The sequence below is a fragment of the Oenanthe melanoleuca genome, chromosome 1A (genome assembly GCF_029582105.1).
Source record: "Oenanthe melanoleuca isolate GR-GAL-2019-014 chromosome 1A, OMel1.0, whole genome shotgun sequence".
NCBI classification, from domain to species: Eukaryota; Metazoa; Chordata; class Aves; order Passeriformes; family Muscicapidae; genus Oenanthe; species Oenanthe melanoleuca.
In genome coordinates, this window is record NC_079334.1 from 48,319,947 (window position 1) to 48,344,500 (window position 24,554).

Genomic DNA, 24,554 nt, shown 5'->3' on the forward strand with positions numbered 1-24,554 from the left:
CCCTAAGATCTGATGGCGATTGCCCAATGATTTGCCCTTTTCAGAAATTAATGTTATGTTTGCACTATGACTGTGTGTTTTCAGTGCCTCTTTTCCATTTTTTTCTTTTAAGACGCTCATACCCCAGGATAGATATAGAGGAAGGGTTTTCTCTAGATGCCATTGTCCCTAGGCACTGTATGGGAAGAGAGTAAGTGGTACACAATACAAGTTTATCTTGGGATTCATTGGAGGCATCAGATACCTTTCCACTTGTTCTTGTATGCAAGTATCTCTGCCAGTCCTCCTATGGGCTAGATTGTGTTGGACTAATAAGGCAATAAAGGACTGGCAAGGTTACATTTAACTTTCTAGAGCACAGTAATCTCCAGTTCTGTTTAGGATTCCTGTGTATGATTTTACCCCAGTACTCTTCTTACTCTTCTTAATAACGCTCCATAGCACAACTCAGATGCCTGCGCTTATCACCTGCATAGGACCCACATTCCTTGGAGCAGTTCACATGGGACGTACCAAGACCTCTCTGTTGAGGTGACTGCAACCACAGTCAAAGTCAGACGACAATTGCTCTTACCAGCTCACCATAGCAGCCCAGATTTCAGGAAAAGTTGTTTCCACAAAGGGAAGAGCATGGTTTAAAGATCCTTGAGTGCTAGCCAGAGCTTTCAAACCTTTATAGAATCAGTTCAAAATGAAGATAGAAAAAATGGAGAGGCAGACAAGATGGAATTTGTGGTCTGAAGTCCCTGATAATAAAGAGAATTCTTAATGATACTAGAACTATTTTCACTGTTGTCACGGCAAGTTACTACATTATTTCTGTGAAAAACAACTCTATTTTATACTGCTGAGGAATGTCCAATCTTACAACCCTTGTCTTTTCCCTGTGTAGATCGATGCCTCCATTCTCCAGTACTTTGGAAGCCACATGAGAAGAGCAGTTCTCTATGCACCTCCGGCTCACCATGAAACTGACCGTCAGCTCTGCCAGCGCATCCTGACAAAACATGGATATACAGTCACAGTCCTTGAAAACAGGAGACTGGTGGAAGATCTGAGGCATGAGGGCCCTTATCACAGTAAGAATAATTTGAGTTAGTTAATTTGTAAGTGTGATCACTAAATGTAAAATTGATCCAGCGTTCCTCCACAAACATAAAGCGTATAAACTCTGATAAGGATAGAAGCCAAATTCTAGCCCTTCTCAGCTGTGTGGATAATTTTCCACAGTTAGGTGATTCTTCCATAAGCTATAGCCTTCTGTAAAAAAAATGCAGCAAAGTAGATCATCATAGCCTTGACAACTAAATCAGATCAGTTTGGTTCCTGATGACTTCTCATACCAACTTCATGAATACAACTGAGGAATTTTCAATAGAATGTTTCATAACAAAAGACATGCCTGCTACATTTGTTTCCTTATCATTTCTTCTCCTAAAGAAAACTTGTATGTGTGAAGGTTATTTTTTCCTCTAGTAATGTTTTGATTGTTCTGTAATCTTGTTAAAGCACACAATATAGGACAAGTACCTTTTGCACTTGCTGCTGAATCTGCAATAGATTACTGTTGGTTCCCAGTTCCTCTTGAAATTTGATCCACATTTCAAGCATTTCAAGAATCCTGATCTCTGGCACTGTAGCTTTATTGTGTAGAGTTACACTGTGCTTGATAGAGAAGGGTGATATGTGATGACCATGTTTGAGTGTTCTTGGACACTTCAGAGGTATGAACAGAAACTGTGATGCCCATTTGGTCTTGGAAGTCAATTCAGGAAATGGAAGGCCTTGAAAAAAATAGAAGAAAAGTAGTTAGATATTTCTGTTGCTAAAGGGATTACTGTTTGCATCATTCAGGTTTGCACTTCTGGAGCTACCAGAGAGCTCAGGTTTGCTTTGATCTTTAACCAAACCAGACAATTTCATAGATGAAAAAACTACAATTACTTAGCATGCTTGAGATTGCTCAAAATTCCACCACTAATTTCAAGTTTCTTTAAGAAACTTTCTTGAAAATGAGGTACATGCAGTTTTCTTTGGCAGACATAAATTGTCTTCATCTCACTCTTACTGTAACCTAGTTTTATAGTCACCTTTTAGCCACTCCTTGCCTTGAGTACTTTCCATCTCAGAGTGACAAGACACACCATGTCTGCAGGCTTTGCTAATGTCAGATGGGCTGCAGAGAAAAGTTGGTATCTCTGAGGACCATGTGCACCATCTCTGTGAAATACCTTTTTTTTTTCAAATGGCCAAGGGAGTGGGTATGCCAGATTCAGTTGCCACTTATAAAAACAACAACAACAACAACAACAACAACAACCAAAAAAAGGACTGTACTAGATTTTCCTACAGTGCTGAGTTCAGATTGAAGTTCCCTGTACAGTTTTTACACTCCAAATATTGCCTCTGCAGAAATGAGCTGAACTGTGGATATTTATACTTTACAGGCTAGAATCAGTACTTCCTGTAGTATTTTTCCAGTAATAATAATAAAAAAAAAATAAAAAGGTCAGGTATTTTCCAGGAACATCCTACAGCTTCCAGCAGATGTTGGATTATGTAAAAGTAAAATGCTTGCCAACTTGAGGCAAAGAGTGAGACTCTACTAATTCCATTTCATGGCATCATAAATCTGCCTTTAACTATTCTCTGTTATGTAAGTGTCTAGCTTTAAGGTTATGTTTTAAAAACAAGAAGTAAGTAATAGAGCATGTCTACATACCAACCCACTGATCTTTTCTTACAGCTAAGCAAATTGCATTCAAAGTTAATTTTCTTCCCCAGTAGATGATGAGGTTTATTATTCTGGATGGGATAGTATTCCTTTTTTTGGAAAAGGGTATTTTGAGCTAGTCTTTGGCATAATATTTTTCTAATAGGAGTAAGTTATTAAAAGTATGCTTCTTTCAGCCTCAATTAAAAATATATAGATAATGAACTGAGGAACACAGAGTATGAGTGCTGTGAAAAATCTATAAAAAGAGTAATTTCTTATTACTTGGTATTATTTAGCAGTTCTATCAGGTGCTTTTATTTGTGTGCAGTCTTTCTTACTCGTGTATCTTTCAAAGTTCACTCTAAATTTGAAAGGATTTTTTTTTGTTTTGAGTGGCTGAAAGCCAAGACTCTGGCTGAAGTCATATATGGAAAAAAATTCACCACAAAACATTCCTAACTGTTTTTTTGTGCTGGCCTGCTAAGAATTTTGGGACCAGTTCTGCTGCTGTTTGAAACCCAAATGTGACAGCTCTGCACACTGATCTTCCAGAAAGGTCCTCACACCTGGGCTGCAGCACTGGGTTGATTTCATTGCTGTCAGAGAGAAACATCAGGGGAATAGTTTTCTTCAGTGGAAATTTTTCACTTCTTACAAACCAATCAAAACCATTTAGAGTTTTGGTAACTGAAAAACAGTTGTCTAAAAAGGAAAAACATAGCTTTTTTTTATATCATGGCAAAAAGACTGTGGTTTATGGTTTACTGTGAAAAATCCATACAGATGTGTTCTGCAGTAAAGCATAAATTATTCAAACCCCTAATTTTTCACGGAAAAATTGCTTTGTCAGTAAAATCTCAAGCAGCTTTGATTGAACAAAAAGTAGTTGTGCTGCTTTCACCATTCCTTAGCAATTTAACCCACATGGAGGGAAAAGTCCATGGACTGATGATACCTGTGCCTGCTCTGAGCTCTTTGAGACTTCCTTTTGCAGTAACCCTAAATGAGCCAGTTTGCTGTAAGTTTAACATCTCTCAGTCTGCTGCTGGGATGGAGATAGAGAGGTGGAACTGTGTTAAAACTGTGATAGTAGCAGATGATGGAATAGTCAGATTTTGCTGGGATTACCACCTAGGGAAATTTGATTTAACATGGTCAGTATCTCCAGTAAATATCTGTGGTAAATCTGTTTTGAAGTAAGCAGTTCAAAAGAAGTTACTGATGAGCAAAGAGCTCATCATAACAGCTAATAAGAAAGGTATTAGGTTGTATTGGCCAGCACATCTACAAGTGGCATGTTTGTTTGGTTTGCCAGGTAGTATCATTGTCCTTCCTTCCTTCCTTCCTTCCTTCCTTCCTTCCTTCCTTCCTTCCTTCCTTCCTTCCTTCCTTCCTTCCTTCCTTCCTTCCTTCCTTCCTTCCTTCCTTCCTTCCTTCCTTCCTTCCTTCCTTCCTCCTCCCTGCCTCCCTTCTCCTTTGTTTATAAAATGTGAAAGTTTGCCTCTCCTCTAGAAAGACATGCCTTTGCCACAGACTTGGAGGGTGTTGAAATTCGTGTCACAATCTTGTGGAAAATAATAAAAGGATTATTAAAATAATAAAAGGATCAGAAGGAGGAGTCAGAAAGCCCTGCACTTCCAGGCTTTCTCAGGGGAGATTTGCCATACTGAGCTGTACAAGTGTCCAGGCTTCCTTGCCTCAGCCCAGGACAGAGCTGTGTTGCTCTATCAGAGATGAGTGGGTTGAGCCACCTGGCTTCAGAGCCCCCTTAGATCCTTCCAGAGTGGCAAATATCAGAGAAGAACTTGCCAAATATTTTCCAGTGGCTTCTGCCTTCTTCCCTGTTCTTCCAGTCTGAGAAGCTCTCATCTGTTACCATAGTAAAGATTAGCGGGTTGTGTTTGTCCCTATGACTCTGTGCCATCCTGCCAACATTTTCACATTTTTTAAAAGGAAGGTTTTATCTCAGAAATATGTTTTGCTAGAAGGCATTTCTGCCCTCCAAAAATGATATTCCTAGTTACTGCCTTCTGCATGAATCTTTCCTGAATTCCATGCTTTGCCAAGATGACATATACAAAGATAAACTGCTTATATCTTTCCTTACGGAGCCACCAGTTTTTCTGTCCTTTGCTGAATGTGCCTGCCTCGTGCCTTTGGTGACCCTCCCATAATAGGCATTTCCTTCATTTCTCAATTCTTCACCTTTACTAATAGTTAAGCAAATCCCAGAAAACTTCAGGCTCCAAGAAATGTGTGCAGTTGTATGTTACATATCTGACTGTCCAATTTTAATTCATTCTGCAGTAGCATGCAAATTCTGTCCTTACCACTAGCTCTTGGGATGGAAAAGATTGTGCATAAGCTCAGTGGTAGTCAGTCAGTTTGGCCATGGAAAAAGGCACATGTATTAAGGCTCCTGACAAACTGAGTGCAGCATAACATTATATTCTCCCTGCTGCCTTAAGGTGTTAGGAATTTAGTGGAAGCTTTTGCAACTGCAATGAGGGACTTTAAGAAAAGAATCATAAACCATTTTCATAGTATTGCTTTTACATGATGATTTCCTATTATTTTAGCCATGCCATTAGAAAGGTCGCTACAGTACAAATATTGATTTGGGTTGGGATTTTTTGGGGTGATTTATTGTTCCATAGGATAAGTATTAAACCCATCTTAGCTTTGGTCAATATTTAGCTTTTCTGTCAATTTCCATGGAAATCAGTAGCATTTTCATGTCCTATTCATTTTCCTGACATTGTTAAGTAGGGATCATATACTAGATAGATACTTAAATTTACATATATTGCAAAGAATATTAGATCAGAAATTATTTTCTCTTTTCTGACATTATCAATATACAATGATTTCTCTTCTGTTTTCTGCCATTTTAAGAGCATGCTGTGTTTAAATTACTTAAATTTACTTATATTGCAAAGAATATTAGATCTGAAATTATTTTCTCTTTTCTGACATTATTAATATACAATGATTTCTCTTCTGTTTTCTGCCATTTTAAGAACATGCTGTGTTTAAATTCTTAGCTGTGTAAACTAAGCCTTGGTTCCAGCAGCTAGCTAAGGATGATCTGGCTTTTTGCAGATGTGGGAGTGGTGCTTGGGTGGAGCTGCACCAGAACAGGAAGGGATGATTGAGCAACAGACCCGTGGGAGCAAATCTGAGCAAATCTTGGCCTTTCTCTTTATGTGCTCGGGTCAAGAGATCCGTCTGATATTTAAAGTGGCACCTACTTCCATATATCACTGATAAAGCCACCTGAATGTATTCAGGCATAACTCATTTTGCTGTAAAATGATAGTTTGATAATTGTATTGTTATGGAAGATAAGGCCTCTGCTGTCCCCCTCTTGGCTCTCTGTAGAGAGTTCTGTCACCTTGTACCCAGTGGTTCCCACTCCTGTAAAAGCTGGTGCTTGGGGAATGTCAGGGAACATGAGGCTGTAGGATCAAGCACAGGTGTTCACAGATATGGAGTGATGCTAGCTGCAAATTTCTCTATCTCTCTATGTACTGCATGACTGAAGAAGCAGCTGAGGACAGATAAAAGAAAATTCTCATTTGATTTTCCCCAAAAGCAATTTTCCAAGTCAGTCTTTGTCAGTTTTTCATTTTGGTTTGTTTGGTATCCTTTGGAAAAATTACTTTTAAAGGGAAATTTACATTTTTCATGAAAGAAAATTACTCAGTTCACTTTGCTCCTCAGTTGGAGTTACAAGGCCGGAAAATGTTGCCACATCAGTTAGAGATGGAGAAAACTAGGATAGAAACTTTATGAGTCACTGTCAGAACTAGGATGAAATGCATGCTCTTTGCTGTGTATCTTTATGTTATTCCTTTAGCATATTGTATCACCTCCCACTGTTCTCCTCACTGTTCATGCTTTTCACCAGAGGCTAAATAGGAAAAGTATCAGCTTAATTGCTGACATCTGGCCAGCAGCAAGGTAGGAACTTGCAGAAGTGCTCCTTCATTAGTGCAGCCAGTAAGAGTTTCCTCAGAGCTGCTAATTAGTCTGGAGAATAAACTACAGCCGTAGGTTTTGGAGGCCCCCAGGGCCACGGCTGGTGACTGTCAGACATCGGTTTTTCATTTTCCAAGACATACCATATCAGCAAAATTAGTGAAAATGAGAGAAGGTGGTAGAGACAGGAGGACAGAGATGCTCTTTCTTCAGTGAGTATGAAGACTGGAATGTTTGGGTGAACAGAGGTGCTTATTAACACAAAGCGTTAACAAGTTCTTCTGCCAAGGAAAAAAGAGCAATCTTTTGTGCCTGTAGTAATTAGGGCATGATGTACTGCAACAAAGTTGTTATTAGGAAAACTGTTTTGGGAGTAAAGCTAATGAAGTAATCAAATGGATTCCCTGGAGCTGTGAAGCATTCAGTCTTACATGTCTTGAAATATCAGGTAAAGAGATTTTATTGGGAGTAGTGGGTCCCCTGTTGGGGTAACAAGATGGTCTCGCAGACTTCTTGGATTACATGACTAGCCTTGAGAAAATCAGGCAGACAAAAATTGAAAAGGAAAAAGGGTGATTTCTGAAGAAGATGGAGAGATTTTAGGTATTAATCGGCTGTGGTGGCTCAGGTCTTGGAGGGACAAACAATATGTCATTTACAGCATCTTCTTAAAATGCAAAATATTCTCAAAACCCCCAGAATTTATGAGAGTATATTCTTGATGGGAGTGGGGAAAAGGGAAGGGATGAAAAATCTGTCATGATTAGATAATAGCCAGCTGAACTTTGAGAAAGTAGAAAGCAAATAGTGTATTGTGAAATAGGGATGTTTTTCATGGGATGTAAAATAAGTACTAAGAGAACCAAATTTTCTCCCTTAGTGAATGGTTTTCTATATAGTTAGAAATACATCAACAAGAGCAGGAAACATTAGTTTTAACTTTTTTTTTTTTTTTTTTTTTTTTTAATTTTTCAGAATATTGTTAGGAGGAGCCCCTCCTTGCTATTTGTTTCAGCCTCAGACAAGTTTCCATGAAATCCAACTAACTTTAGCAAACAATTATAAAGACTAAAGGCCCCAAGGAAAATTTCTTGTGTGTTCTGTCAACATCTGGTTGCCATTTTCAATTACAAGGACCAACCCACTGAAGGAAGCAGTTTAGTTTTTTTGGAACAGAAATGGGACACTGGGGTTTTTGTTCTTTTTCATAGTGGAGAGTAAAGGAAATGTCAGGAATAGAGAGGTCACTAGATGCTCAGCTTTTGTAAATACAAAAGTCTCTGAGAAAATTAAAGTAAATTGAAGTCAGGTTCTCAAAGTGTAAACAACCCTGTGGAGGTAAGGTTAAATAAGCAGGACTGGAGATCCTAGCATGCCAGCAAAAGCACAAGATCATTCTATTATAATTAAGTAATTTAAAATACTGTACAAAATAATAATGATGAAGCTAGCCACAGAAATATTTTGTGGGTTACCATACAAATACATATGTATATTCAAATTTAGCAGATGTAACTTCTCTTCCCAAAATCATTTTGGTTAACTGTTGGTTGAATATATAAATACAAATATATAACCAACAGTATACAAAACTGATTGGTTTCCTAATGCAAAATATATGTTGTGTGAGTCCTGAGCTGAGTTTTGACAAATAAAACACACATTTTAGAAACACTTCTTTGTATGTTGTTAAACAAGGAGCTTCCTCAACAAGCTAAATAGGTAGAAAAGTGATCCTCAGAGCATACTGAGTTACAAGCATGTAACAGATTTAATCTGCTTCCATAACATGGAAATTCATTTAGTTTTGGAAGGAAATGCATACCAGAAACGTACATTACCTTGAGCACTTTTTAATTTTGCCTTTAGCAATTAATCTCATGCTGCACACATCACTGGTTTCAGTAGAAGTCATAAGTTTCTGACACACACAAATGAATTCTGATCTCTAATGTGATGCTGTGGTTTCATGTTAGAAAATCTATATGCATCATTTATTTTTCTGAACAATGTGTATTCTTCTTCCTAATCACTAGCAGAACGTGTTCATGCTTTGTAGAAGGATACACAAACGATTTCTTTGTATTACTAAAATAAACCCTCTGCAAAATTGTACTGAATCCTCTGTTTCAAATGCACTCTTTTCATTTAGAAAGTGAAATTCTTCATTTGTTTATAGCAAAAGTATAAGGACATTGAGCTCTGCCAGGTAAAACCAAAATACAGCATTTAGTCCTAAATATATCAAACATATCTTTCTCCGAATGTTCTATTTAGTTTTTTAAACAAAACAAAATACAGTCCTGTGGAGAGTGGTATTTAAGGGACTGGCTTAGAGATTACAATAATTAAAATGATACACTCTGATTACACAGTGAGCTAAAATTAAAACTTTACTGGAATAAATTATGTCATGTTAACAGAATCTGAAAAACACCAGTGTCCAGGAAGATCCACACATCGGCCAAAGGAAAGCAGCAATGTTCACAGCTACTGAACTTAAATAAATACATGGGATTTAGGCATCAGTATACCAGCTGTGTGATATGCTAGTAACATGCAAATCCTGTAAAAGAGATTGAGGCAATTTTTTATAACTGTAGCATGTTGGATAAGAAGGTAACAGCATGCAATTCCTTTTCTAAGTAGTTTTAAAATGCTTCCCGTTAAGAAATGAATCCTGACTCTGATAGAGTTCAAACAGAGACTCTGGTTTATAAATATATATGTCTGTTCCTAAATGTCAGATAATTGTCTGCTAATATAGGTGCTGGGAGAATGTGAGTCAGTCTAGCCAGAAGCCTGTCAGTGTCCTGCCAGAGCGCACTCTGTAAGGGATTGTTGGTTAGGACTGCTCAGTGATTTGGCTGCTGGAAGCTGTGGACCCTTTTTGATGTAGTCACTGGCTCTGAGCCCTGGTCAGCTGTGAGAAGTGTGCTGCTGCCTTTCATCACGGCTCCCATTTTAGGCAGTGGCATTATATACCACTGAAACAAAGACTTTTTTTTTTTTTTTTTTTTTTTTTAACTTTGGCTATCATGACTTTTATTGGTTCAGGCAGCAAAAAGCTTATGCACTGTGTAGGCCTTCATTGTAATTTGCAGCCAGCCCACGCCATTCCTAGGTTCAGATTCCAACTTTCTCCAGCTGCATCCACTTTCAGCTGACAGCTCTTTTGAATGCTGCATCCCAGAGCCACCCCAGACATCAAAAGTGCAGTAGCCACCCACTGTTTAGAACATGTTTCTGAAAATTTCACACAACGTGTTGTTGTTACGCTGGCTTATCTTTCATCAAAGGTTCCCTTTTCTTCATGAGGGCAATGATTATTCTACCCTTCTGATGTTCATTGTATTCCCTCAGAGTTAATTTTTCAATGTAATATGGAATATTTTTTCACTCAGCCCCTGAGGGTTGTCCGTTTGGAGGAAATCCTAGTTTGCACAGATGCCAAAGAGAATAGAGGCTCATCTGACATACTCAAAAATTGAAACTGTTTCTCAGTTTCAAGTTAGTCATATGAAACTTCAGATTTCTGGGAAAAAAAATTGTTGCAGAAAATTATTACTAAAAGCAAGACTCTCTCTTTGATTAAAAAGGAAAAACCTCACATGTAATTAACTTCTATCATTTTTGGCAGGCATATTTTCTTACAAAAAAATGGCCATTTTTCACAACAGAAAGGCAAAATATTGAAGGGATTTTCTTTAAAAAGTAACCATGGAATAGGATTTGAGCACTTTAACTGGTCACAGGATCAAAAAAATATAGTCTTAGTATATTTCCTCAATGGTGCCTCACATAAATAGAATACAGTTCTACTCTGATAGAGGGAAGCACAAAGGAGCTGAGTGGTATGCATTTTGGAAAGTTTGAACTGAATTGCTCAAGTCATAAAGTGTTTCTATAACAAGATTATTGTTGTAATGACTTTGTTTCTGACATTTGTGGTAATGCTTTCAAAAATAAATATTTAGCTATAAAAAGGATTTTCAGTTTTAATTTATAGCAACTATTAAAAGTTTATATATAGAGAGAGCTTACAGAGTGTTCTTCTGTGTTTTGTAAATGCAAGATGAATCTGGCAGAACCACAGTTATTTTAGATCTGATAGAATACAGCTCAGTTGATCTGTTTATTGAAGAAGGACTTTTGGTGTAAAATGGAGAAGTAAGACAAGATCTTTTTTTTTTTGTTTTGTTTATTTGAAAGAAAGCCAGTTCACTAAAATTTTTTTTTTTTTTTTTTGCAATAGGTAAAACAGAAAACATGTCAGCATACCAAACAGGCTGATAGAAAAAATAAGAATAAGATCTATTTTGGAGCAAATCAAGAAGCATTTGTCTGTCTAAATGGGAATTAGGCGTTTAAATATTTTTTCCTATTTGGCTTCAGCAAGTATATAAAAAAAATTCTTACTTCAGGTTTCACAGCCACAGTGAAGCCAAGTATCAGTGGAGCCTGTCTAGAAGTCATTCTTCAACAAAAAATAATCGAGGCAATTTTCCATAAAGATGGGGCTGAAGTCAAGGACTTTAAATTCATAGACTTTGACATGTTAGCCCTATTTTTCCTAGGAATGTAGTGTTAGGGTTTTAAACAAAGCTCTGAGGGTAGAAGAAAAGAAGTATTCAGGAAAGCACTAGCTCAGAAGGTAACTGTAGACTAGTTAGGTTGCCTTTTTTATGACAGGATGAAATGTGAAGTAGGAGAAAGCACCAGGTTTTCTTCTTCCTTTACCCAGCTCTATATTGCATATGATTTACACCCCAGATGTTACAGTACATATTTTTTCTTGCAAATCTAACAATGTGAAGGTATCTGTTGAACTTCAAATGTGAGGTCTGACCCTACATTTCTTGAAAATGTTTGCAGAGATAATTTTAAGGTCTGCCTTAGAATCCATGTTTTATGGATGCTCTACAGGGCAGTCCAGATATGGACTTCCACTACACCATGGCACCCCAGGTGAGTAGAAGTGAAAGGCAGCATAGTGATACATAGAAACCAGAATCTGTGAAGTACAGCTGGAAACCCTTACATTAGGCAGGACTTAATTATTGCATCACTGTCTTCTGGAGTTTTGTCTAACTCATAAATAAAACGGGTCAATTCCCCAGTTCTAAGGACAAGTGATGCAGTATGGCTTATGCTCATGTATCTAAACCCTTTCCCTCTGACTGAGGGTGGCCTGCTTTTTGCTGAATTTTAGGAACTGTCACTGGCTTAGTCTGTCTCCAGGGGCATTGCCTGGCCACCCAGGGAGAAGAAAACAAACACAGTAGATGATAGCAGGCCAGTGGTTGAGCCTGTGGCCTGACACTGTTTAGTTTAGCTATTGCCTTTATTCCCAAGCTTCTTTTTTCAGTATTGTTTCGTGTCTCCTGGGTATTACAGAATCTGGCACATTAATAAGGATTGGTCTAGGTGCCTGAGTGCTGTAATTGCAGTGATCAAGGTCTGCAATTTGGACCTTAAAATATGGTGTTTTATTTCTTGCATATGTGATTATTACTTTAACATCATTATTTTAATATTGTAATTGGTATCCTCATTTGTTGTAATTAGAATGAGACAGGAGATTAATACAAACCCATTTGTTCCTTAGCTGCTTATCCTGAGGTTGCTATATATCCATAGAAGGGAAGAGGCTGTTTTCTCAGCTCTAGCTCAGTTTCTACCTTTTAAAGTCAATAATGAATTCTCTTTAGTGCCATCATTCAGAGTGCTTCTCAGCTCAGGTACTTCATGTTCTGTTGCAAAGAGTGGGAGTGGTAGAAATGCTGGGGTGAAATGCAGGATGGAAAGTAATCACAAGCTGGCCCTTTGGTTTCCCTGGGCAGAACTCCTCCTCCCTAGGAATTACTTTCTAATTCAGTCTTTTTTCCAGCCCTCAGCTCTTTCTGTTTGTTGCATGTGCCTGTCTAAAAGCTCAGATTCTTCCTTATAAAAGTAGCAAGTTCTGCAGGTTTTGCAATAGTCTAGTGAGGAAGATGCCTCAGTACCATTTGTTCTTATTGTTAAGTTCTATGTACACACTCATCCAAGTTAAGATGTGCTTCCACATAGTCCACAAGCAGATAGCAAGGTGCTATTTGAATTCTTCCACCTGCTGCAGTTTCTCTGGACTCTATTGCATTGCGTGGTCCCTGCATATCTCAGCTGCAAGACCCTTCTTCCCACATACACATTCTCTCCTTCCAGTTTTCACCTGGTTCTTCATGCCAATCTACTCTCAGTAGCCTGTCTCTAACATTTCTCAATCTTTTTTGTCAGGCAATTTCCTCTGCCTTCACAGAAGGTAAGAAAACACCTACACAGATGGTTTAGTTGAGCTTTGGTGGATCTGTGGCATCTGTGCTTTAACTAGGTATCAAGTACTCCCATCCCACTTGAAGTTAGGTCTAAGTTCCACAATCTGTGGGTGAGAAACATATATAGCAGCTTTGACTGTTGTAGCTTTTGTTGTGTATTAAATACATATAAAGTAAGAGTTCCAGCATTTGGGAGCATTTGAAGTTATAAGTTATTTTAACCTGCATACAAGAAGAACATACCATATTGGATTATTAGGAGCTTTTGGTTTCATTGAGGCTTGCTGTGCAGAAAATATCCATGTGTGGAGAACATACCAGAGTAATCTGAATATTCATCCAAAGCATGAAGTGGAAGCACAGAAGTGGAATTACAGACCTGAGTGTTTGAATTGCCCCAGTGTGTTTGTCATTGGGTCAGAACTGCATATTTTCCTTTTATTTGCTATTGAACTCTACTACAGCTCTGAAGGTATTTTGACAGCATATTTTCATACCTTGAGTTGACAGGTTATGCCATGATAAAAGATTGTTAGAGTTGCAATCTGTAATATAACTCAGTGGAAATTACTCTAAGCCTGATAGATTTTCCTGGATAGACTGAGAACCATCTAATGCACGTGCCTTACAATGCTGCAGTATTCTTCTCCCCATGTCAGACTAATACAGTTTTTGAATGTACTTTTATTTCCAGTATTTGGCCCATTCTTCAGTTGCACAGAAAAATATATGGATATAGTTTAATAATACTGCAATTCATGTTTTTTTTTTACCTTTTGTTATCTGCAAATTGAAAACCCAACTTTAAAATATTTGCTCAGGTCTGAAAATTCTTTTTAGGTTGTCTGTTATAGTATGGTAATTTATTGATTGAAGAAAGGATTGTTAATCTATTGCATGACTGAATGTGATGTAAATGGAGAAGGGATTGCCCTGTATGTTCTTCATTCTTGTACTTATGATTGCAATAGATTTCTTTCACTTCTTTTGGATAAAGTCATCTACCCTGTATTATCAACTGCTCCAGTAAGGAAGATGGTAACTCTTTGACTTGGTAGCTGGGTCTAAGGCAGTTTTAGAGTTTGAGACCAGGCAGAGAAATTAAAATATCTTTTCACATTTGAGAATATTTCGGATAGAAACAGGTAGCTCTTGGCTTGTTATGCTCATTTTTTTACTTTTAAGATTTGCCTTTGGATTGAAAAGGAAAGCAGGCTTGAAACCTGTCCCTGATACAAATAAACAGTAATAAAATAATTCTTTCAGGCAAGAGTGGAAGCATTATGCTTCTCCATTTGTATTTAGATCCAATATATCTCCACAGCACTTGCAGAAGAGATACAGGATAGTCAAGCATTACTCTTTTTATGAGAGGCACTGCAAACAAATGCCTATTTCTCCACCCAAATTCTGAACTCAGATGTGACTGTGCATTAATTCTTGAGCACAGGGCAATGTTTTGTGCTAAGCTGTTCAGAGACAGATGAACTGTCCTTGGAATTCAACTGGTTCCATTTGGTTCACAGCAGCATCTTCTCTACAGAGAATGCTTCCCTTGGCACTTCAAATCCTTTTAGTTAGACTGTAGTTGAGCCAAAAAAAATTCTGATCATCCTCAAGGGGAGTGAGTAGTGACTGTCCTCAGGATTCCTTCAGCCTTTCCCTGGCAGCAACACAGCAACTACACAAAGTATTTTGTGAATGAATTGACAGTGTCCAACCATCTCAGCCTCATATGTAGGGTAGGGTATTTTTTTACACTTAAAATACTCCAGTGCGATTAATGTGACAATAGATCTTAGCCTAATTTATCCAGCTAAGCTAGTGGTTATGGGGCTGTGTGTTATGGCAGAGTACAGTCAGTCTGAACACACTCTGAAACTGTGAAAGATTTGTATATGAGCAGGTGAATAGCTGCTTTCCAGAACAGTTCAGAAAATACCAGAACCTCACCATTTTGTCCTGTGCTATCACTCATGTGAAATGATAGTTTTTTTCATTGTTGTCACAGTGAATCCATATTGGTAATAGCCCATGACTCTCAAGGGTCACACCAAAAGAGAAATTAAAATGCTTCCAATAACTACTGTTTTAAGGAGAAAATTCCTGAGCACCTAGGTGTGAGACATTCCTCTAGGGAAAGTCTTACAAATGAAACAGTGATATCAAAGCTTGCAAGAGGATCTGTCATTAACAAAGAAAAACAATTCAGTCCAACAAGCAGCATTCTGATATTTGCACAACGAGACAGCCAAACTGCTGTGACCAGAAATAGTCTTCAAAGGATATCTTCCCCTGGAGTGTTATCTGTGAAGCTCAGATCTTCAGAGGTGTAGAATTCCCACATCCCCAGACCCCGTCATGCAGCCTGCCTGATGCTGCTGCCCTCTGAGATGCTGAAGAGCATGAAATTCAGTCTAGAATCTAGAGGCAGTCAGTGAGGCAGAAGTTCTGTCTTTTAGATATCTCTTAGCATATCCACTTTAAACTCTTGGCTAGCAAGCTATTTGCTCTTATAAATTGACTACATGGCAGGGTTGAAGCCCAGCATATTCCCCTGTCCAGTTTAAAGTAGGATTTGTGCACAGCTACTTCCGTGTGTATGGGCTTCCTCACCCAACTCAGTACAATCTGAGCTCCCTCCATTACCATGCAGAAGCAGAGGAGGTTGACTTTTTTTTTCCTTCTATACTACAAGGACTCATGACTCAGAAAGCAAAACTTACATTCATCTAGAACTTACACTTTTTTTTTTTTACAGATCAGGATTATAACATGCTGTAACTGAATACAGTTGAATGCATCACTATGTAAACAGTAGCTTTTCCTGAAAATCTTCTCTTTACATCCATGCAGCTTAGAGGTGCCTGAAAATATATTTCAAGTAGAGATGACACGAATTTATCTTAAAAAAGGATCCTGTACAAACCTCAGGATCTCCCTTAGCAGGGGTTCCATAACCTCCTTAGAATTAGGTATTCCACTACTTGATGCATGTGTTTAGAAACTGCTCTTTATATATACCTTGCTGAAAATTGAAATGCTTACTTTGTATCCTGTCTCCAGTGATTAAAGAGATAACTTATTTTGGATGGGTAGAAATTTATTCTGTGGTGCTGTGGTTTAACCCCAGCCATCAGCAAAGCACCACCCAGCTGCTCGCTCATCTCCCCCTGGTGGGAAGAGGGAGAGAATCAGGAAGGTAAAAGAGAAAACTCATGAATTGAGATAGACAGTTTAGTAGAGAATGCAAAAGCTGTGTCTGCAAGCAAAGCAAAACAAGGAATTAATTCATTACTAAAGTCAAATTGTTTCATTGTTCATATTTGCTTTGTTTACTAAACCAGTTACTCTGATTTCTGTTCACTGGATCAGTTACTCTTCAGAAGAAAATTAATACTTTTACGTAATATGTTTTTGACAAACAAATGCTGGCTGTTTCTTGTTGTCTTCTTTTCCTCTAGTGCTAGTAAACGGATCAATTTCGTGGTAGTGGTGTGAGCAAATGCAAAATTACAAATTGACTTGAGATTAAAATAAAAATAAATCAAAGTGGCTTTTTAAAAATGAATGAATGAAATACAGGAAGAGAAACATGCAAGATGAAAATTTTATTTGATTTTCAAAATTCTTTCATTTCAAAATTCAGGATGGAAACATTAATACTGCAAAATGAAATTTCAGCCTATCGTAGTGAAATGGAACTTAGTCATTTTATTAAATTAAATAATATATGCTTAAGAGATTAAAAATTCCAGAGGTGTATGCATCTAACAGTTTTCCTGCAAAATTTGGACTCCAATGCCATAGCTCATGGGGAGAATTTGATCATTTCAATGATTGGAATAGAATTTAGAAATCACATTCAGAAATTCTTGAACTTTATCTATAAACTTGAAACCCTATTAAATCCTAGTTCACATCTGGTTTCTGTTAACTTTGGTCTATTATATCAAAATACGAGAACTCTCTGCAGAATATTGTTACAGAAAACATTAAATTTTATTGGTATCTGCATTGCTATTTCCTCCGCTGCTAAAAAATATTTGCTTTTCTTCCTAGACTATTATCTTTTAAATTATTTTTTCCACATTAGCTATTTTAATTATTTCAAATGATAAATCAGCATCAAAGCCAATGAAAACAGTGCTATCTCATGGAAAATTATAATTTGTACATAACATCAAATTTCAGTTGAAGGTTATTGCCCTCTGAATTGAATAGCATGTTCTTTGACTCATTCGGAATAAAGGCGATCACTTCAGATTTCAATCAAATCATGCTGTTCTACTATTAATTGAAGTAGAAACTCGGGGTGTTATCCTTAGCTAAACATGAGATACACATTGCAGTTACAAATACTTTTTGAAATGGGACTGGATGGTGGCTACAAAGACTGCAGGAGAGGAGAAGCTAAGAGCTGGCAAAAAACACATGAATAAATGCATAATGCTGCCAGCATGTATTCACTTAAAGCTCACTTTGCCCACATAATTAGATACAATTCTGCAGATGAGCATTGCTTGTGTATGCAAGGCCTTAATTAACAGGCTAAACAAAACTCTCTTGATTTGAAAAGAGAGCAGATGAACATGTAATTGCATATTCTTATCTTGTTACCACTCCTTTACTTGTCCAAGTGCAAAATAATACAAAGAGTAGAGAGTATCTCCTAAGGTGTGATTTCATCCTGTCTAACTGATCTACAGCTCCTGTGTGCTGAGCTCTACTGGTTTGCTGAGTAAAGCAAACAGGATTTCCATAACTGAGACAAAGTTCATTCTGTGGGAAAACCTTAATGCAAATTGCTAGTAATTAAATTGTACAGATATGAAGCATTCTTTTTAACTTTCCCCTTCTAATATCCTGTAAAAGCCTGTTTCTGGTTTGAAGTCTGAGGGAAACCAGCAAAGCAATGGGTACATTGAAAATGGAATATTATGGACTTTATTAAAGCTTCTTAATTAAAGTCTCTAGAAACATTTTGAAACATGAATCCTTCCATGCAGATGGTGTTTATTATTACTATCACTTTTGCTCTTTCTCTTTCATTGTAGAAAGCTTTAACTCACATGTATCTTGCTTTACTTTAAAAATAAGTTCTGTGAAAGGAATCTTTGGTCCTTTCCATTGCCCATGTGATGTTGTTGGAATACTAATAAGAGTAGCAATTTTTTTCCTGAGATATAGTTCTGCTTTTATTAAATATGCAGAAGGAAGACAGACTGTTGGTTTCCTGATCATAAATGTTCATTTTCTATGAAAAGTTAAGCTCTGGGAGGAGTGACATGGGCAAATTTGAAGCAAAATGGATTCCTAGAGGAGCCTCTTCTAGAACTAAATAGCTGTTGTAACCCATGATTTTTTTGATTTTGCTTTCCAATAATGTATTTTAGGTATAGTTTATGAGGAATATATCAATACATTTAAATAGAAGTCACACTGCTCTGTCAGCCTGAATCTGAGAGACAGCACTAGGTGCACACTGTTTTTCTCATAGGAAGTCTCCTGACTTCTATAAATAGACAGTTCTGATTGTTCTGTACTGAAATAACTGGCTAGAGGTTTAATTACTCTGAATAGAAAACACAAGTAATGGCAGGCATTCAAGCTCTCCTGAACTGTTCTGCTTCCTGGGCACTGGCTTGGAAGCACACCAGATCTGAGGGTACATTTTCCTTTCCTTCCCTTAGGTACATTCATATTGATCACTCTGATGTATCCTAAAGGCAAAATACATAGTGCAGCATATCCTCTGGAGTCAGGGATCAAATTCTTCCCAGGGCAGGATGTGTCACAATAAACAAGGGAAGGAAATGAGCTGCTTTTGAGAAATGGAGTTCCCTCCAGCTCCCTTTCAATTTGCACACAACTAGGCATTGTGATTTATATGTAATTATAATGATTTATTCTGAGGTGTTTACTAGTCAGAAGCATAACATCTTGCTTATCTGATAATTACATAGCTGGTGAGGTCATTGAGTAGGTTGTTAGCACTGCCAAACTTTTGCACTAAAATGAGGTATTTGGCTGTACATTTCTTTAATGCTTCGTTTGTTTGCTATCTGTGACATTTTTATCTACCTGCAGGGTTTTTTTGTTGTTTCTTTCACAAAGAAGCATGTAGTGAATCTGTCTTGCCTAAATTTCATATTGCCTAATTACTTTTATACCATAATACTGGTTCTCATAATGTGAAATTGAAGAACTTGTTACAGTAATAAATGCAGCGTAACTGAAAATTGATCTGTTCAGCTTTGTCGCACTACTTATAAACATAAAAAAGTGATAGTTACTTTCATAGTCCTGGATCCATTCTACACAATCAGTTCATTACTGTACTTAACATAAATTGAGTGTTAAATCTCCTTAAGTGGAATTTTTACCCTGCTTGACATTTGTAATCATGATTGGGATAGGAAAAAAATACATTCTGGAGAAAGAAAGAAAGGAAATAAATAAAATAAATACCTCTGTGGGCCATCGGTGGGACCAAATTAAGGAGCTAACCTAATAAAATTAAGAAGGTATCACAGATGGATAGCACAAAATATAGCTAGAAATATGTGTAATCTTCCCAACCTTGGGAAAAAGAACCAGCCTGTCCCTGAAATAGCTATTGTGCAGGGAGGTTTGAAACCTGATTCTATACCCTTGGATGCTGCAGTGCTTCTCTGACTGTGCTTTCTGTTTGTAAGTTCATTATTACTGATTGTCTTTCTGTCAGTGAAATAATTTATCCTTTATTGAACATATTCATGGTGTCCTCAACAGCTGTAATAATTCTGTTGTGAACTGCCATCATCTCTAACTGGTCCAGATAACAAAGGCTGTATACAGAGGAAAACAAATGGCCATGTGAGGAAGCTGTCCAAGGTTATTTGAAGGAACAGTGGCATTTCTACACCACATCACATGCTGAGATATGAGCAAGTTCAAGACCTATTTGTATCTTCAGGTCAGCTTTGTCCCAGGAAGGAAGCATCACATTAGCTCGGAAGGAGCAATCTAATTCCCACTTGTGCATCAGTTCTAGATCGGGCAGTCTGGTGTCTAATATTTAGGAATCCACCGCACCAAAATAACACTGGATACATGTTATAAGCATGCATGTTGAGAAAAAAAAGGAACTTAAAGCGGCATCGTGTTACCAAACGTTTTAATTTCTGAATGATAAACAGGTCAAACAGCAGGGTTTGAATGTCAGTAGGCAGGAATAACAGGGAATTCCCACTGTGAAACACCTAAATATAGTTCCAAAGCTTGAACTGTGGTAGCAAGTATGTCTTTTATCCTTCTGCCACCTGTAGCTGTTCACGTAATTAGCTCTCCAACAGTTTGCTGTTCTTAAGGATTTTGCTCTAAGTATTCTTTATGCAAATAAGAATTGCAAGACATTTTCTTTCTCAAAGTGCTTCTTTTCTTTCCGGATAGGTGGTATGAATCCTTGGGATCTTTTCATCTGCTTATCTTCCAGAAAAAATGGTGGTACTGGCTGCTTTCAAACAGAAGATTTGCGTAATCTAGAACTTTTCCAGAAGGTATGAGATTGTTGTGTTATCCTTTGTGGGAATGGAAGGACAAGCCAGCCCAGATTTTCAGTTCTCATTCATAAAAAGAGAAGTATCTGCTTTTAAAAGGTGCCTCTGGTGTCCACAGAAGTCAGAGCTTCAGGCACATACACTGAGGTTCCCTGGAGCAGGATGCCATATCAAAGTGTATGCAAAGTAAAATTTTCATGGCAGTTACAGTTTGCTAGAAATATACATGCTTTGAATGTGCTCAGATAGTAAAGCACCCCAGGCTTCTGCAAACTGCTTTTTTCTCCTTCTGCCTCTTTACCATATCTGAGCCTCTAATGCTGTGCAATATAATAATCCTGGCAGCATTCTGCAATGTCCAGATGTGTCACACATGAATAACTGAGACCCAAGGTGATCAAAGGAACTGTCCAAGTTCTCTCAGGAAGTCTGCAGCAGAGCAGGGACTTAAACCAGATGGCCCATTCCTCTGGAAAACTTTAAATATTGAACTAACATTACTTGCTGCTGGCATGTCCATTCCAAAGTGCAACAGTGTTTTTCTGCAGAGCCTGCCTGTGATTCAGCTACATAAGCTTATTTCTGATCCCAAGCACAGCAATTCAAGAGGCATAGGGTATTTCCATGCAGGGAGAGACACTGGCTGGTAACTGGACAGAACAGAGAAGCTGCAGAGACTGAAAAGAGGGCAGGGAATGGGTCAACACTCAGCAGCCAGAGGGAGAAATATAGGCCTGAAATTTTGCGTTGTTGTGGACATGGAGGAAGAGTCCACACCTTAACTTCATTATTCCAACATTGCAGGGAGAGCAAAGTTATCATTTCCTCTTGACACTTAAGGGAGTTTTGCACATGAGATGTCTCTGATAAATGAAACACAAACTCATTGAAGGAATTTTCCATTGAAGAAAAAAGAATGTTTTTTTGAGTGAAATCATTAAAGCTTTTTTTTTTTTTTTTTTTTTTTTTTTTTTGTGTACAGGTAAACCTACTTCCAGAAATCCAGCATTTTCTTTGCAGAAAAGAGGGATTATGCCAGATAACAAAAGCCTTTTCAGGTAATCTGATTTCTTCAAATCTGAATATGTGATGATGGTCTTTTAATAGTTGTCACAGGAAGTTTCTGAAGTGAGACTGCCAAGCTTACAATTTCATTTTATTTTTGGCCATGAATGCATAGAGAGAAAAAATGATAGATTGATAATCTATTTTAAACACACTTAAATATAGATTACAAGTATGCAGTATCTTTCCAGGTAAAGATACTGCATTGTTCAGCTGTTGCATATTGCAGAAATAATCTGGCTGTAAGTGTCTTGGTTTTGGACTGTTTTGTGTTAATATAGTATTGGTATTTACACTTCTGTGCCCTGGGTTTGGTGTAATATGTTTGTTCAGCTTTACAAAAATGTTGTGGCATGGAGAAGGAGTAGGAGTCAGAGCTTGGTTCCCATCCAGACATAATTTACTGATAAAAAGCCTTTATTGTGTATTAAGATCATCAACCAGAAAAGTTTAAAGGTTATGGGCGAGCTTCCAAATAATTCTAATTTACCATGGGTAAATTTAATCTTTGAATAGAAACTGGAAAAAAACTGTTGTGCACTCTATTAGGTCTATTTAAACGTCCCTCTCTTTCCCCCTTTTTATATATATATGCTAAATTTAACAGAAGGAAAGGATTCTCTACATCTCATTTAACCATTTAGAAGTTAGAAGGTACCTAACTGAGATAGTGACTCATGAGTAAATTTGAGCCTAGGACAAAGGGAGGGACAGAGGGAAAGTATTTAAGATTTAGTTTTATTTCTTATTATCCTACTCTGGTTTGACTGGTAATAAATTCAATTAATATCCACACATTTTTTGCCTGAGTGCTCTCTCCCTATTCTGACTCACAACCATTTCATAACATTTTCTCTTGCCTGTCCAGCTGAGTGATAGAGAGGCTTCAGTAGGCACCTGGCGTATAACCAGGGTCAACCGACCACATCTTGTCTTCAGGGAAGGACCATTTGTAAGCATCTTATTCCTTATTTATATTTTAGTGCTTTCCTGGCAAAGAGAAAAGGCCTTGTGACTGATGTTGAAATTCCATTGAAATCAAAGTAATACATGTGCTTTGCAGCAGGGCTCTGAATCTTACCCACACAGCAAAGGAGGATTATTCTAGGACTCCACTGAAGAACTATCATACAGAAAAAGGCCCATCCCTCACTTTTCTGTAACCAATAAGAAACGTTTTGAACTTAAATTAGCTGAAGTATTTTAAAGTAAAAATAAAATAATCCTATCTCTTAAATCTAGATATCTGCAAATCAGCATGTGGCCTAGGGCTGAGATAGCTATTTTAACACAAGTTTCTCATGACACTTAAGATGTTATGGAGAGTCCAGCTTGCCCAGTAGAGTGGGCAGATTCAGCACAGGACCCATTTCCTTTTGGTCCAGAAGCTAGAGGTTCAGAGGGATAACCTGTTGGTATTTACAGTAAGCAAGCCCAAAAGAGCATTTATTTTCAGCATAATTCAGGGTTAGGTGTATTGCTCCACACTGACTGTATAGACTACACTGATGTACAGAGAGGAATGGGAACTTAGACTGTGGTACACAGTGGGCTCACCACTGTATAGACCAGACCTCGGTTTCAACCCATGAATTAATCCCATTCAGTATCATTGGATATGTGACATGGAATTTAGAATGAGTGGAACTCATCCATAAAAGGAGAAATTAGAATCAGAAGGGTAAATAATTTGGTTTCAGGTTCAGTGGACAAAAAGGCATAAGTTAAAGCAAACTAGTCTAGAAGTGACACTTCAGATATTCCTCCTTCTATTCGTCTGATAAAGCCAGCTCTTTCCAACAACAGCAGAGTTGACAATTAGCAGGATTTGTTTGTTCCACAATTTTAAAATTATTCCCAGAAAGAACAGTTCTCGTCAGTACTTCCTCCACAGAACAGTTTATCTCCTTTCAAATCAGTTATGTAGTCTTTCACTCTTGTGTGTTTCAGTCAACAGGGTTTCTCTGCAATTCCTGTTAAAGAGGGTCGGCTGGTTTGTTATTACTGTCATTTAGTCAGCCTACAAGGAGCCAAGCAATTTCCTGTAAAAATGAAAACACAAAGAATTATGTTCTCTAATTAAAGACATAGTAAGTTGTAGAAAGAAACACCAGGCAGCAGGGTTGAGAAAATGGGATTACTGGATTTACTGTGGCTACGACTGTGTTGATGTTGATAAGCCGTGGTAAAGTGGTGTGGGGTTTTTTTAACCTTATTTTATTTCTTGTTGTGCAACTCTTAAACTGCTAGGCTTTGAATTTAAGACAGCACACCCATTCTCATAACCCTGTTGTATAGGAAAGGAAATTATTTATACAGAATATTAGGCCAGTGTTTGTTTCTTTGCTCTTTCTGTTTAATGGAAAATGTTTTTGTCAGTCTGACATTTCATATTGCTTCTATCTATGTGGGGCAGGGAGAAATAATGAACATATCAGTGATGACTGCTTTTTAGGAAAGAAGCTGGGAAGAGAAAAAAGTTAGGAAAATCAGTCTGGAAGAAGACTAGAGGAGCAAAAAGGTTAAAAATACAAGCTGTGTGTGGATAAATTGGATTGCCATTGAAGACAGGGTTGCTGGAAGATGGGCATGTGGATTTGTGGCAATAGATTTGTGATGAGACATAAGACTAGTAATAGATCTTAGAATTCAACATGGAAGACTACTTGCTGCACAGTCTGAGAGGATTGTTTGAACTTCTGCTTTTGAAGGGTAATTGGCCCAGTTTTTGCTCAAGTGCCTGGTGTCTGCTCACTGTATGGGACTTGGACCTTGAGAAAGTTCTGATATAGCTAAAGGATAAGCAAGGAAGGCTCCTGAAATTTATTGCTCAGGTCGGCAAATGCTGAAGTAGTTGTAGCGATCTGGAAATGAAATCTTCCCACAAATGACCTAGAAGCTTTCTGAGGTTGAAGAATGACTGTCAAAGAGATTTCA

The 24,554-nt window shown here is 37.7% G+C and overlaps 1 protein-coding gene across 3 annotated transcripts in view; it reads left to right on the forward strand.

Annotated features, from left to right (window-relative positions):
- The window catches only part of CPED1 (cadherin like and PC-esterase domain containing 1), a 141,787-nt gene that overhangs the window by 12,266 nt on the left and 104,967 nt on the right, over window positions 1-24,554 (forward strand). For all 3 annotated transcript variants that reach the window (XM_056511232.1, XM_056511213.1, XM_056511223.1), the window contains exons 3-5: window positions 893-1,079; window positions 20,446-20,552; window positions 21,535-21,610. In XM_056511232.1, coding sequence (XP_056367207.1) covers window positions 893-1,079; window positions 20,446-20,552; window positions 21,535-21,610 — 370 coding nt within the window. The remainder of the gene's footprint in view (window positions 1-892; window positions 1,080-20,445; window positions 20,553-21,534; window positions 21,611-24,554) is intronic.